The sequence below is a fragment of the Eretmochelys imbricata genome, chromosome 27, assembly GCF_965152235.1.
Source record: "Eretmochelys imbricata isolate rEreImb1 chromosome 27, rEreImb1.hap1, whole genome shotgun sequence".
Classification (NCBI taxonomy): domain Eukaryota; kingdom Metazoa; phylum Chordata; order Testudines; family Cheloniidae; genus Eretmochelys; species Eretmochelys imbricata.
Genome location: NC_135598.1, coordinates 14,511,808 through 14,526,534, shown reverse-complemented (window position 1 = coordinate 14,526,534; position 14,727 = coordinate 14,511,808). Strand labels below are relative to the sequence as shown.

Below are 14,727 nucleotides of genomic sequence, written 5' to 3'. Positions count from 1 at the left end.
AGGCTGTCAGGCGTTGCTGCTGAGGAAGAATCTTCAGACTTTTAGTTTGGAGTTTGGTGAGGAACCCAAAATGTCACTTCTAGCAAAGAGTCCATCCTCACTCGCTACAGAGCTGCCTTTTCAATGAGTTTGGTCCCAGAAGCCAGGTTCTGTCACCTTTACATTCCTGGGACAGTCAGTCACCTCTTGGATTCTGATCTCCAAACAGAACTGAAAACCTAGGCTGAGTTTTGTGAATCTCCTTTGCTTTGTTCCTTGTTTCCTGCTTTTTCCTCCCCATTTCCTGCTCTCCCACTTTGAAAACTCGATCGATGGGAAGTCCAGCCCCTGTGGCCCTCTTAGGTCACAGGCCACATGCAAAATATGGGCTTCAGAACGATGCATTTGAGCTCTCTTCAGCTCCATAGAATAAATCTATAAATCCAGTTTGGGGGGGAATGGCTGGTATATTTGGGAGCATGGGAGAAGGAAGCAGTTTTACCTCTTCCTCCTCTCCCCGTTTGAAGCTGAAGTGTGGCTATTCTATTGAAAACTCTTGGAAAGGCTGCTTCAGCTGCAGTTTCATCTTTCTCTTGGATGATGTGTCTGCTACTTCCTGCAATGCAGCCCGTGGGTTCGGCATGGGGGAAGTCGCTGAATGTGGAAACTTCTCAGCAGCTGTGTGTATAAAGTGCTGCATTACAGCTTTTGGGCACAGATTTATGTGTGGGGGTTGGTTTTTCTTCGGACAGGTAAAGCCACGACCCTGTTCAGCTGTCACACCAAGGCTATTGTTTGGGGGATGCAGACACGAGCGGTGCAGGGCATGCTGGACTTTGATTATATCTGCTCCAGGGATGAGCCTTCGGTCACTGCCATGGTTTATCCATTCACGTAAGTGTCCTGTATCCACCATGTAGTTTTCCTGACTTCCCTTATCTCCCTTCTCTGATCTGTCCGCTGGCTTTCTCCCCTTCAAGCTCCCTTTTATTTCTCAAGTCTCTGCCCACCTCCATCCCACCCTATATCTATGATAATACATTCTCCTACGCTCCAACCTGCCACCTAAGTGGTTTTCCCAACTACTCCCCCCCTTGCCACTCCTTACTATAGGCCATGTCTGTGAAATGGCTTGGAACAACCCCACAGTTCATGTTCACCAGGTTCCATCTCTCTCTTTCAAAGAATTCCCAAATGTACAATGGCCACGCTACACTGGAATGTAGGAACTACCACACCATATAAGACTACTGGTCCATCTAGCCTAGGGTCCTGTCTTTGAGTGTGGCTCTTAATCTCCTTTAAGCTTTCTTTGGGGCAGGAACATGCAGTTCCTTTAGCCTGACATCATGAACACTTAGTGCCTTATTTATAATTTTCTTTTTTAATCCATTGACCTTAGTGTTGAATCCAGCATCCGGGATTTGTTTAAAATTTCCTGGGATCCTTCAGATGCTTCACCAGTCAAACCGGAAGTACCAGACATTGCTTTGTTCGTTCTGCATCTTGTATAGCTTAAACTCTGGACCAGAGTGTTTCCCAGCTATATTTGTAAGCTACCTAGCACAATGGGGTCCCAATCCTCATTGGGACTTTTGGATGTAATCATGATAATTAATCCTGCAGACCTTGTTTAATCTTTTTCAACTGTGCTACATCTGCGTGGCTCCCTGTAGGATGTGGCTTTTCTGGTGCATGGTGCCGACATGCTGCCTAAGCTGCTGAGTCCTCCGACTGAATTGCACCTAGGAGGGGCTTTCTCCAGGAGGGAGGGAGGGAGGTGTGACAAACTCTTCACTGAGCAGGGTGGGTGGCAAGGAAGAGAATGAGAGTGGCTGTTGATCTGTTTGTCTGAGAAAGCTCCCTTAAGGGTTGTTTGCTGCTGTTTTGTTTGTTTGTTTCTACGAATCTGATATGAGGAGTACATATCACTGTCCTTCAGTGAATTCCTCCTCCACCCTTTGTCAATCAGACACTCCACAGTGTCAGTTTTAGACTTCGATCATGAGGATTATATCTCTGGAATCCCTTCTGGGTGAGAAGCACTTTACACACTCTAAATGCAGGCATAGCGTCGCTTTCTGCTGAAATGCAGCCACTTGAAACTTGGCAGCTGTTATGAGGAAGCAGCAATGTTGCAGCAAAGTTTAAGACCAGAAATGAAGATGTATCCTGTACCTAACTGAGTCTGCAGGGGGAATTTAGGTTGGGAAAATGTAATGGCCAGAGGTGGAATTTGGCCAAGACGCTCAGGATCTTTAACTCCCAGCGTGATCCGTACCACTTGGTTTAGCAATCTGATTCCAGCTGTACAATTTGTCTTGATTGCAGAGAATGACCTCTCTGAATGAAGCTTTTACTGGGGTGCATCTCCTTGTTGTGTCTGGGTGGTAAAATCCCCCTTTCATGGAATGGAAATTTAGCCAACCCTCACTCTGCCACCGTGTTTGTCAGCATGAGGATGCCAGTGCCATGTGCTCTCTTCCAATTCCCCATTCCTTCTGACTTGTATTTGTCAAATAGCCATTAACACATCATTTCTAAATGTGTCTTTCTTTATTGTTTCTTTACCTTGCTTTGTCTATCCAGCTTCTGGCAGAATTGAGATCCTGTTTGCTAACTTCACTGTGGAGCTTATCATCCTTGCTAGGTGATCCTGCTTTCCTTTACCCTCTCTGTCCCGTCAATCCAGCTTCCTCCATATGCTTCTCTGTTTTATACACTGCACACCTGCCTGCTATTGGCTCTTACTACCTTTACCTCTCTCCTGAGATCTGAAAAGCCAACCTGACCGTGTCTGGGAACTGTGTTTTGCTGACACATTCCTGTGCCTGCAGCACTGTGTAGCCATGTCTCTTTGCAGCAGTGTGAATGATCAGGTCTGTCTCATTTTGGTGTTCATAGTGGCGATCACAAGCAGAAATTCTATTGGGGCCACAAGGAAATCCTGATCCCTGTTTTCAAAAACATGTCTGATGCCATGAGGAAGCACCCAGAAGTAGATGTGCTGATCAACTTTGCATCTCTACGGTCTGCTTATGACAGTACTATCGAGACCATGAACTTTCCACAGGTGAGTGGGGAATCAGCGGAGGTCCAAGCAGTAGAGGATGCTCAGGCTAATAATACCAGTGAGACACTATTTTAGAACCACAGTGTTAGCAGAGTGTTTTGAGGTCCATGAAGAACTCAGCTGAGTCTACAAGTGGCCTGTGAGCTGTAGAAGGGGTACCAAGGGCGTAGGACAACTTTTTGACTAGTGCTGTATTACAGAGCTATGTCTTTAATGGATTTTCGAGGCATGTGGAATAGGGAGTCAGTTCCCATCTGCCTGGTGAGGACGACTAGATTGGACTGGACTCTTCCTTTAGGATATAACAGCACTACTCTTTAATTGAAGAATGGCGGGGATAGCTCTTGAACAATGCTACTGGTGTCGTCTTCACAGCATTATCATCCCAGGCTGTTCCCGGGACTCAAAACTGGGCCCTTTCACAAGATAGCACCCAGCACTAACAACTAGACAGCTCAGCTGTGCGCTCTGAGAAACGCTTGATCTTGCTGTGGCCAGTGTTGTGTTATAGAGCGTTCTTACCTTAAATAATTCTGTCTGCTGCCTTCCCTAGAATTTGTCAAGCTGTTGACTGCTGGAAGTTACTGAGTGAGTGTGTTTTCTCTATCTTGTGCTGCAGATCCGCACCATTGCCATCATTGCCGAAGGCATTCCAGAGGCACTGACACGCAAACTAATCAAGACTGCTGACAAGAAAGGGGTTACTATAATTGGGCCTGCGACTGTAAGAAATCCGCTATGGCGCTTCCTGCCCACGTTCCTTCATACTTGTTTTCAGATCGGTTTTCCTTACGGGGGAAAAATATACATTAGAATCTATTTCAAATTCTTGTTTGTAATATACTATAAAGCACAGAGTCGTTACCAGTTTGAAGGTCGTTATGAAGCAAGCAATTCTATTGCTGCCTTCCTAGCAGAAGCAGCCTGCTCTGCAGACATGTCTCTATGCTGCTCAGCTTCCATGTGTGTTTATGAAGGGCCTGACTCTTTCTTCCCTCTTCCTGTAGGTTGGTGGGATCAAACCTGGATGCTTTAAAATAGGCAACACGGGGGGTATGTTGGATAATATCCTGGCATCAAAACTCTACCGGCCTGGCAGTGTGGCCTATGTTTCCCGCTCTGGAGGAATGTCCAATGAGCTCAACAACATAATCTCCAGAACCACAGATGGGGTCTATGAAGGTGTGGCTATTGGCGGGGACAGGTGGGAACATGTCTTTGTTTCTTCCAGTGCCTGACTCAAAAACATCCTGGGTCTTTTAAAAGTTGGTGTTTTTTTGTTTTGTTTTTTTCCATGTTTTTAATTAACCTTCCTCTTCTCAGAAACATTTTGTATGAAATTTTAAAATAAATAAAAGCTCAACTTCCTTTCACTTCCCCTCTACTCCACCCAGATATCCTGGATCAACTTTCATGGACCATGTATTACGCTATCAGGACACACCGGGAGTGAAAATGATTGTGGTGCTGGGGGAGGTGAGTTAAACCCATCTGCTCCTCTGGCCAAATGTTCTCTGGAAACTGTTTCTTTGTAATACAAGTTCTTACAGCCTTGGGTGAGAGAGAGCTGAATCAGCTATAGGAACGTCCAATAATGATTGCAGATGCGCTGTTCATCTTAGTAGCAGATGTCTCTTCCTGTTGAAAGAGTGAATCTTCTCATGTTCCTTTTTTGAAATACTACTTCACAGTAGGAACATCGAGCCCAGAATAGGCCCTCAGAGTCCTTTCCTTTTTTAAAAAAAAAAAAAAAAAAAAGCTATTTCTGGAGTTTAAGGGAGGCTTGATTTTTATTTTACAAGCATGTGGCTCTGTGTATGAGATGTGGCAAAAAAGGGGATTTCACTTAGAAATATTGCCCTGCTTTTAAAAACTGACTTCTACAGAAGTACATAAGCTTGAACCCAGTCAAGCTACTCTTTGTTTCTCTTTGCAGATTGGAGGCACAGAAGAGTACAAGATCAGCAGGGGTGTTAAAGAGGGCCGCATCACTAAGCCTGTTGTCTGCTGGTGCATTGGTACTTGTGCCACAATGTTCTCTTCAGAGGTATGTGCATAGACTGTGCGTGTAAAATATGCACACTTGGGAAGGGGGGGTCACTTCCTTGCATTGCACCCAAACCTTTCCAGACGTCTGTCGTCATTAGCAGTCTGCATGCATGGAAGTGGAAGTTAACAAATCCCTAAACGATAGTAGCATCCTATATTTCTGCAGTACATTTCATCCAGACAGATCCCAAAGGATTCTGCGCACACAGGGATTGCCATGAATGTCCTGAGTTGGAATGTGGCAGCTGTTTAATGGCACATAATGGTGTACTTCAGTTTAGGGAAGGGGAATGAGGAAGATACAGCTTCCGTGTAAAAATGCTGGGGGCAGGGATGCAGAGGAAAAGAATGTAATTAGCCACACTGTAATAATATAGCTTCCAGATTAGATAATGCTTTGTGCTTTGGAGCATTAACAAGTGAGGGTTAGGGTCTCTGTGCTAGTGTTTGAAGTAATGAAGCTGAATAGAAAGTTGATAATGACCATGTGCATTACCACTTCTTCTTCTCCAGTCAAGTTGGTTTCCTTCCTAAAGCTTGTGGAGTTCCTTTTAGTCCACTGGTTATTAATCCAATACCTGGCTCTATTTTCTGACTCTTTATGAGCAATTAGATGACTGGATCTCTTGGTGCTTTCTCTCATCATTTAATAGGTGCAGTTCGGCCATGCGGGGGCTTGTGCCAACCAGGCTTCTGAAACTGCTGTTGCAAAGAACCAGGCCCTGAAAGAAGCTGGCGTATTTGTTCCCCAGAGTTTTGATGAGCTCGGAGATGTAATTCAGTAAGTGATATGAACAGGGCATCCTGAACATAGTGGTGTTTGCAGAGGATAGGAAACCACAGGGGTACTACCTCTTGTCAGGGTTCTTTCCCCACTCTGAACTCTAGAGGTACAGATGTGGAGACCTTCATGAAAGACCCCCTAAGCTTATTCTTACCAGCTTAGGTTAAAAACTTCCCCAAGGTACAAACTTTGCCTTGTCTTTGAACAGTATGCTGCCACCACTAAGCGTTTTAAACAAAGAACAGGGAAAGAGCCCTCTTGGAGACGTCTTCCCCCAAAATATCCCCCCAACCCCTACACACCCCCTTCCTGGAGAGGCTGGAGAATAGTATCCTAACCAATTTGTTACAAAATCATCAAAGACCCAAACCCCTGGATCTTGGAACAATGGAAAAATCAGTCAGGTTCTTAAAAGAAGGCTTTTATTTAAAAAAAAAAAAAAAAAACAGGATGGAAAATACTTTACAGGGTATTCAGATTCAAAACACAGAGGATCCCCCTCTGGGCAAAACCTTAAAGTTATAGAAAACAGGAATAAACCTCCCTCAACACAGGGAAAATTCACATAAAACAAAAGATAAACTAATCCGCCTTGCCTGGCTTACCTCTACTGTTTGCAATATTGGAGACTTGGATTAGGATGGGTTGGAGAAGATGGATTTCTGTCTGGCCTCTCTGTCCCAAGAGAGAACAACCACGTAAACAAAGAGCACAACACCACCCCCCCCCCCCCAAGATTTGAAAGTATCTTGGACCCTTATTGGTCCTTTTGGGTCAGGTGCCAGCCAGGTTAGCTGAGCTTCTTAACCCTTTACAGGTAACAGGATGCTGCCTCTGGCCAGGAGGGATTTTATAGCACTGTATACAGAAAGGTGGTTACCCTTCCCTTTATATTTGACACCTCTAAACTGGCAGGGGAGATGCGATAACCTTGCTTTGTGAAAACACTTCTATTCATACTAGGTCTTTAATATATATCTGAATTTTGGACCAGAACTGCTTCTCTTGAGCCCCCTTAGAGAACTAAAAATGATCTGATGTCTGTCTCTTGTTCCCCCTCTGCCTAGGTCTGTGTATGAAGATCTCGTTTCCAAAGGAGTGATTGAACCGGCCCAGGAAGTGCCTCCCCCCACTGTACCAATGGACTATTCTTGGGCAAGGGTAGGTTGTGTATCTTGCCATCCAGTTTCTTGAGAGCCAGCTGGGATGTTTGCTGAGATTTCAGATGATAAAACTATCGTCTGAGGGAAGACAGTGGAAGGTATGTGTCATGCCATCTGATGCTGTCCATGTACTACTTCAGTGATTCCCAGGTGAAGCAGAGGCACCAAAAGCTTCTCTGACCTACATTGCTGGAATTATCCATTAGGGCTCCCAGACTCTTCAACAATAAGTACTGCATGGTGCCAAGGTAGTCATTCCACATTTTGCCACCAATGGCTTTGTCACCTGACAAGCTGGTTACAGATGTTTCACTCCCAACAGCATGTATGCTGGGCCTGGGATTCTCATGACTTTAGCAGGGCAACGTTATACCAAGAAAATGCAGTGTGATGGAGCAATGTCTTGATGCTGGGATAATGCAGAGATCTTAAAGCATGGGCTCCATAATATTACCTGTAGAGCGGGGTATTGGGAGGTGTAGCTTCTATACCAGGTAGCAGATGACGCCAAAAAATGTAGGCAAGGCACTGTTAAGCTACCTTGTATTGGACTAGAGAAAAGAGATTTCCTCTTGGCTTGATTCAGGTACTGGATAAAGAGCAATCACTGTCATTATTTGCAGAACAGTTTGGTTTGTTGGGGGAGGGAGAGCCAGGGTGAAGGGTGTCCCTTATTTCTAAGCTGGATTGGATCAGTCTCATCTTTCTGTTCCATCCTTCAGGAGCTGGGTCTGATCCGGAAGCCAGCTTCTTTCATGACCAGTATCTGTGATGAGAGGGGCCAGGAGCTGATTTATGCTGGGATGCCTATCACCGAGGTCTTCAAAGAGGAAATGGGAATTGGCGGGGTCCTGGGCCTGCTCTGGTTTCAGAGGAGGTGAGGCTGCTTTTTGGATGCTCTTGACTCCTTCTGGCTTCAAACTTAGCTTGTGTAATAGGGATTAGGCACAGATGTAACTCAGTCTCTCCGTGGTCATAAGGAAATACGAATTGTACAGGAAATACGCTCCCAATATCTGCTCCCCTCTGAGAATATGATACACTTCTCTGACTTTGAGGAGGGGGAATTCCACAAACATGGTGGAGCACTGAGGAAATCCCTTTGTGTTAGTTCTGTTACCCCTCTCTCTCGGCCCTGTTTTATGGCCACCATCCTTCAGCACAAAGAGACTGGACAGGGCTATCTGCAGAGCCTATAAAATGTGTTACCAATGTGCAGGGAACTTTCTGAATGGCAAAGATACTCCCCCTCCTTGCCTGACCCCCAGCTGTGGGGGAACACACTTCCCGCACAATACTCTCCTCCCTGGCTGGTCCAGGTGGCCAAGGAACTAAGAACGGGATGAGAACTTAATTTCCCACATAACAATGTTGAGTGAAACCACTAGGCCACCAGGTCAGCCAACTCAATGTGCCTGCTGAATGATCCCAGGTTTAAGGGGATTTGGTGTTGCCAGGAATCTGGATGTGAACTGGAAATGTGCAGTTAAGATGAAAAAAATGCAAGTTTGGGGCCAGATTTTCAAAGGTGGGGACAATAGGTGGGCCCACAAAAATGGGCAAGTGCCCAGAGACACCTGAATTTGTTCATGTGTCTTTGATGGCACATTTATTGCAACTTCCTCTAAAAATCATGTCCCTGCTGTGCAGTGCAGGAGATGTCACATGCAGTAATTCCCTCAAACACCATCCACTAACAGATAGTCATGGTAAAATAGTTTTACACAATTCCTTTTTCGTTCCAACACACGCAAGACAACCCCCGCTAACACTTAGTGAATGCTCGTGAGTATGAGTGGATGTCCAAGGTGGCATCCATCAGCCTGTAAGTTTGGACTCTGACACAGAGGTGTTAAATGCACTTGGTTTTCAGCTGTGGAGACCTAGGTTCAAATCTTGGCTTTAGCCCAGAGAGCCAATTCTATAATGAAACAGCTGTCCATAGGGGGAAAAGAAATTGCATAGTCCCTATTTCATTCACGCCCCTTGGGTTTAAATCACTGATCAAATGGCCAGAACACTGTAGCCATTAGACTATCTGGGAAATATACCACTGTACAAAGCATTGAGTGCACTAAGCAGAGCTATAAAACCAGCTTTTTTTCTAGCAGGCTCAGATAATTCAGGGAGACTTTCTGGGCTCCGAGACCCAACATTAGGTATGATCCTGCATCTCCCCTTGTTTTAGTGTGTGGATGGGAGAGAGCCTTATTATCTAGTATGAAATAGAGATGCATGGTCTGACCAGGTTGATTTCTTCCTATTAAGTAATGTCACCCATCTCTCTCTTTCCCATCCCCCAGGTTACCAAAATATGCCTGTCACTTCATTGAGATGTGTTTGATGGTAACCGCCGATCACGGTCCTGCCGTATCAGGAGCCCACAACACCATTGTCTGTGCAAGAGCTGGGAAAGATCTGGTCTCTAGTCTCACCTCAGGCCTGCTCACTATTGTAAGCATTTCACATCTGATACATTGTCTTTCTCCTTACTATACAATCTGATTTTTACTTCCACTCCGTAGCAATAGTGACCTGGCAGCAAGTCAGAACTTGGCATGACTTCTGTGCCATAGACAATCCTGAGAGCCCCGCTTACTCTTTCATCAGTTGTCCTCCCCTAATTACTCTGTCATTTATTAAAACCATTGGCTTTATGTTAAATCCAATACTAACGAGCAGTAGCTGGGGAAATACATTAATGAAACTGGATCATGTTAAAAACCACTGGAAAATATTTGTGTGAATTGGATCCCTTCATCTCTAGGTCACTAGTTTAAATCAGAAGGGTAGTGACCAAAAGGTGACAGCTGTTTGATGTTCCTTTATGTGAAATGTGTTTTGGGTCTAGGTTTATTTTGTATGTTTTTGTCTGCATCACAAAAAAATACCATCACTATTAGCACTCACTGGCCCCTTTTTATTGGGCGTCTCAGGCTATGTCTACACTACTGTGGTAAGTCAACCTAAGTTAGGCAAGTCCAGCTGTGTGAATAACGTAGCTGGAGTCGATGTACCTTAGGTCAACTTTCTGCAGTGTCTACGCTGCGCTGGGTCACCAGGAGACACTCAAGCAGAGAGCAGTCTGCCATCCATTTAGCAGGTCTTCACTAGACTCACTAAATTGACCCTGGGTGCATCTATTGCCAGAGTGTCGTGGGATTGTGTAGACATAGCCTCAGAAGTGAACAAGAATTAAATGGGCCTTTTAATTTTATTTGCCTTTTTGTACCTAGAGGTAGGTCTCCTCTAGTTGTTTACAGTTGGCCAATGAATCCCAACTGGCTCTTTATCGTGGACTCCTACATAGTCTAATCCTGCTTTCACAATATCCCTGTTGTAGGTATGGGGGGTGCTATGGGAGAAGGGCTCTGGTTCATGCACCTATTGTAACATGCAACCGTAGAAATCTTTGCTGGAGTTCAACTTGTGTATGTTGGGCACAGGGAGACCGATTTGGTGGTGCATTGGATGCTGCAGCAAAGATGTTCAGTAAGGCCTTTGACAGTGGTATTATCCCTATGGAGTTCGTCAACAAGATGAAGAAAGAAGGGAAACTGATCATGGGCATTGGACACAGGGTCAAATCAGTAAGTAACTTACCTTGTTTTAATAGCATGGGGCTTTCTCCTCTGGGAGAGGAAAATGAATAGAAGAAAAAGCAAGTAGAGGAAGGATGGCAACTTTTAGAAGTGGTTTCTGGACTAATCCTTAAAATAAATCACGGACACACTTCTGTTAGGCGGTATTTGGATACTCGGGTGATATGTCAGCAGTAGAGAGAGCAGTTCAGCATTAAGTAGTTACTTTGACAGCCCTTAACATTTTTCATCTCTTACAGTTCAGTATTTGGTCTTCTCCATTCACAGGTCTTACAAACTTAAAAATAAATAGATTTAATTTCTAAATTAAGTACATTTAAAAAAAAAAAGCTATAAGGACAAAATTTAATTATCTTGGCTGCAAACAAAGGGCGCATTTGAGTTGATAGGTACAGTAAGATGTGCACTCTTACATGCATGTCTGGCTGTTACTGCAAATAATGTGTTCTTAAACTTGCAGATAAATAACCCAGACATGAGAGTTCAAATTCTCAAGGACTACGTGAAGCAGCATTTTCCTGCTACCCCACTGCTGGACTATGCACTTGAAGTAGAAAAAATTACAACTTCCAAGGTAAAACACCCCCACTGCATTTTTGTTCTCTACTACCTTGAAGAAAAAAAAATCTTTCGGGGTCATTGTTGGAGTTTCGTTCCAGGTTTTTTAACTGGAGAGGGAGTAATGCATTGGTGCTCATAAAAGCCAGAGACACACAGCACCAGCTCAGAGCCAGGCACATCTACAGGATATGCTGTGGATGAAGTGAGCCTTATACACCAGGAGACCTTGCCAGCCAACGATAGCCCACAGCATTCTACAGAGCAGCCTGTGACTGCGCTCCTCATTTTAATAAGGAGACGTAGTCTGTAGAGATGCTGGGTCCTAGCAGAAGTCTACCTTGAACTGGGTAGAGCCGCATCCAGATGAAGAGGGGGAAGTCCCCATCATTCAAATTGACTGTGGCTGTCAGGCAAATTGTCAGACTAGACCTCTGTGTTACAAAGTTTGGGTGCCCCTTATTGCATGCAGCCTCTAAAGCATACTAAGTAAGGCCGTTTGTGATGAAAGTTGCCAGATAAGTGCGAGTTACTAACAGTTAACATTTTTCACTTTCTTCAGAAACCAAATCTTATCCTGAATGTGGATGGCTTTATTGGAGTCGCCTTTGTTGATGTTCTCAGGAACTGTGGCTCCTTCACCCGGTAAATATTGACGTATCTTCTCTAGCTGCTGTATGAAGTTGGGGAGAAAGGGTAAAATCCTGATGCCATTGATGTGATGTGAGTTTTCCCACTGCCATCCAATGGGGCCAGGATTTTATCTGACATTTGCAAGGCAAGGCACCCTGCTGTAGCCTGGCCTCTCTGCGCGGGGAAGATTTCCAGGAGAACTGGGCCTTGAATTTGCATTGGGGGTGGTTTAGAGCTGCTCTGAGAGCCATTGTACCAAGTACCCTGTTCCCAAGAATTTTGGTTTTTATTGCAGGGAAGAAGCCGATGAATATATTGACATCGGAGCCCTCAATGGCATCTTTGTGCTTGGCAGAAGTATGGGGTTCATTGGTAAGTTTTTCACATGCACCCAAAAGCCCTATTGTGATGTTCCCCATCATCACCACCAAAAGACAGCTCATACAAACCCCTTCATTTTTCACCCCAGTCCTGACTGCATGTGGTGCATCAGCCACACTCCCACCCCAGGACAATCTGCTGGGATCCTCTCAGTGCTGGGTTTTTTTAAGCTACTGGATGGGTAACTTCTGAACAATAGTTAGGATTCTCACCCATCCCCCTGGAGCTTGTAGTCATACCCTAAAATAGGAGTAACTGGATCTCATGCTTCAGGGTAGAAGATGATCACTTGTGGGGCCAGAAAGGGACCTAACAAGTTTCAAGGCAAGGTCAGTCTAGGAGGAATGGAAACTTTGATTGCTGCATGTAAAAATCAGTTTCATTCCAGGACACTACCTGGATCAGAAGAGGCTGAAACAAGGTCTGTACCGTCACCCGTGGGATGACATCTCCTATGTTCTACCAGAGCACATGACTATGTGATAGCCAGTAGCATTGCTTCAAAACAGAGAAGCAAGTTGCCTGCATGGAAAACAGTTACACGTGGGACTTAAATGAAAAGGCCATAGGTTTATAGAAATCAAGAACTACTGTGCAAAGCAGCTGTTCTATAAGCATAGAAACTGAAGCAAATAAAACCAAAAGTGTGATATTCCATATGCTATCTGCTGTATTTCATGCTTGGAAGCAGCTGAACTTTGTCTCTTCTCCCCTGCCTCTTTTAATTTTTCTACTTGTTTTATTTTGTGTGTTCTGACAAGATTTTAAGGTTTTGCGGGGGAGGGGTGTGTGTTTTGCTCATGGACACAGCTGCTTTTGACTTGAACTAGACATATTAGCTTGAAAATAAGCTGTAACCTTCCTGACAGAAGGAGGAACCAAAACCTGAACAATATTGTTCCCCATCAGCTAGGAGTTGGGGTTCTCTTGTAGGTTGTTTTTCAGTTTTGTTTGCTCTGTGTTTGTCTCCATAGACAATAATACCTTGTGTAGTGGGACCATTGCTGATATAGCCAATGCCATTCAAACTCTGGTGTAGTAATTTAAAATGTAAAGTTGTAACACATACTCTTGGTAAAACTGTGAAACTACCTGTATTTACACAGCCACCATATTACTTACAGGAAATGCTGGCCCCCTACATTATCTACATATGCAAGATGCATATTCAGTGGGCCATTAATTATAGTCACTATAATAACTTCAGCATCCTACTTGTCTCTGTATTATTGTAACCTAACTTAAATAAACAATACGTTAATAATTTTTAGTTGGGTTTTGTATTTTCTCAGTGCTGGCACCTTGAGATTTGTTTGTACTGAATCTTACCTTATGCAGTGAAACAGAATACTTTAAAACACTGAGTAACCTGAATTGTGCAGATCTAGAATTTGTCTGTCTTCAGGTTTTCCTTTTTGAAGATCAGGCCTTCAGCATCTCCAGCTGGGCACCCCAAATCAGTAGCCACTTCTGAAAGTTTGGGCCTTAATGTGTAGCAAATGGCCAAAATCATACACACGACAAAAAAACTGCTAATATAAGTACCTGGATAAACTAGGCAGAAATGGGCAAGGTCTTACAGCATGAGTTAAAATGTGATGGCGGGGGGGGAGGAAGGTCAACATACCTTTCTGCAATTTGCTTAATTAAGGGACTTTAATATGTATAAACGCTCCAGTAACACTGCATGAAATTTGGGGTGCTTTATCATACTGCATTAATACTCTAAATGACTTTGGACATTAGGATTAAGTCGAGCTGTAGCTGATGGTGACAAAAGTAAACTCTCAACTCACCTGCATTATAAAGTAGATCCCAAAGACAGGAAAATTAGTGAATGCTTCATGCCATCCTAGTCAAGACCCTATGCTGCAAAATTCCCCAAGGGGGGGAGAGAGAGACTGAAAGGAGGAGAACATGGTTCAAAACTTCCCTGGGGCTTGATGGGCTGTGTGAGATTATGGGTAAATGTGTACTTGAGCTTTGCCAGGTGTGTACTGTAGGTAGGTAGCATTTGGCACAGATACAGCCTGTGCTGTCTACACAACTGGATTCCCCATTGCTGGGGAATCCGGTTTAAGATAGAGGCTCTCAGCGAGGGAGACCTATCCACTCACACTTGGGCGGGCTGTACCTTTTTGTGTAATATGACTTCAGAGCTGACCCAATGGATTCTAATAAACCACCCCCTCACTGCTTGCCTGCAGCCTGCGTGTTGCAGGTGGGAGAGGTTCCAGCTGCAAGAGAAGCGATGACAAGGCTATCCCAGCCAGCCCTAGGATTTCTGCTCACCTCAGCCCCCACCAACCTGCCCCCTTGACCCTGCCCTCCGGCCCCAGCCGGGGCCCAGGGCGCTGTCCTACCTGCCTCTCTTGCTCTGGCGGGGAGGGTCCCGACTTTCCCTCAGGTGCTCCAGCACCCACGTGGACATGTGGGCTCCACGAGATGCCCGGCGGGCTCCACGAGATGCCCGGCGGGCTCAGAAAGGGGGAGAGGGGCCTCTGC

General features: G+C 44.8%; 1 protein-coding gene across 1 annotated transcript in view; it reads left to right on the top strand.

Moving 5' to 3' along the window:
• ACLY (ATP citrate lyase) overlaps nucleotides 1-13,492 on the top strand; it is a 44,789-nt gene extending 31,297 nt beyond the window's left edge. The window contains exons 15-29 of the mRNA XM_077806087.1: nucleotides 732-873; nucleotides 2,884-3,052; nucleotides 3,672-3,776; nucleotides 4,060-4,256; nucleotides 4,447-4,528; nucleotides 4,989-5,099; nucleotides 5,755-5,882; nucleotides 6,953-7,046; nucleotides 7,771-7,925; nucleotides 9,352-9,502; nucleotides 10,495-10,638; nucleotides 11,111-11,224; nucleotides 11,771-11,853; nucleotides 12,137-12,213; nucleotides 12,611-13,492. Of these exons, the coding sequence (XP_077662213.1) occupies nucleotides 732-873; nucleotides 2,884-3,052; nucleotides 3,672-3,776; nucleotides 4,060-4,256; nucleotides 4,447-4,528; nucleotides 4,989-5,099; nucleotides 5,755-5,882; nucleotides 6,953-7,046; nucleotides 7,771-7,925; nucleotides 9,352-9,502; nucleotides 10,495-10,638; nucleotides 11,111-11,224; nucleotides 11,771-11,853; nucleotides 12,137-12,213; nucleotides 12,611-12,705 (1,847 nt within the window). The 3' untranslated portion in view covers nucleotides 12,706-13,492. The remainder of the gene's footprint in view (nucleotides 1-731; nucleotides 874-2,883; nucleotides 3,053-3,671; nucleotides 3,777-4,059; nucleotides 4,257-4,446; nucleotides 4,529-4,988; nucleotides 5,100-5,754; nucleotides 5,883-6,952; nucleotides 7,047-7,770; nucleotides 7,926-9,351; nucleotides 9,503-10,494; nucleotides 10,639-11,110; nucleotides 11,225-11,770; nucleotides 11,854-12,136; nucleotides 12,214-12,610) is intronic.
• Nucleotides 13,493-14,727: the final 1,235 nt, after the last annotated feature.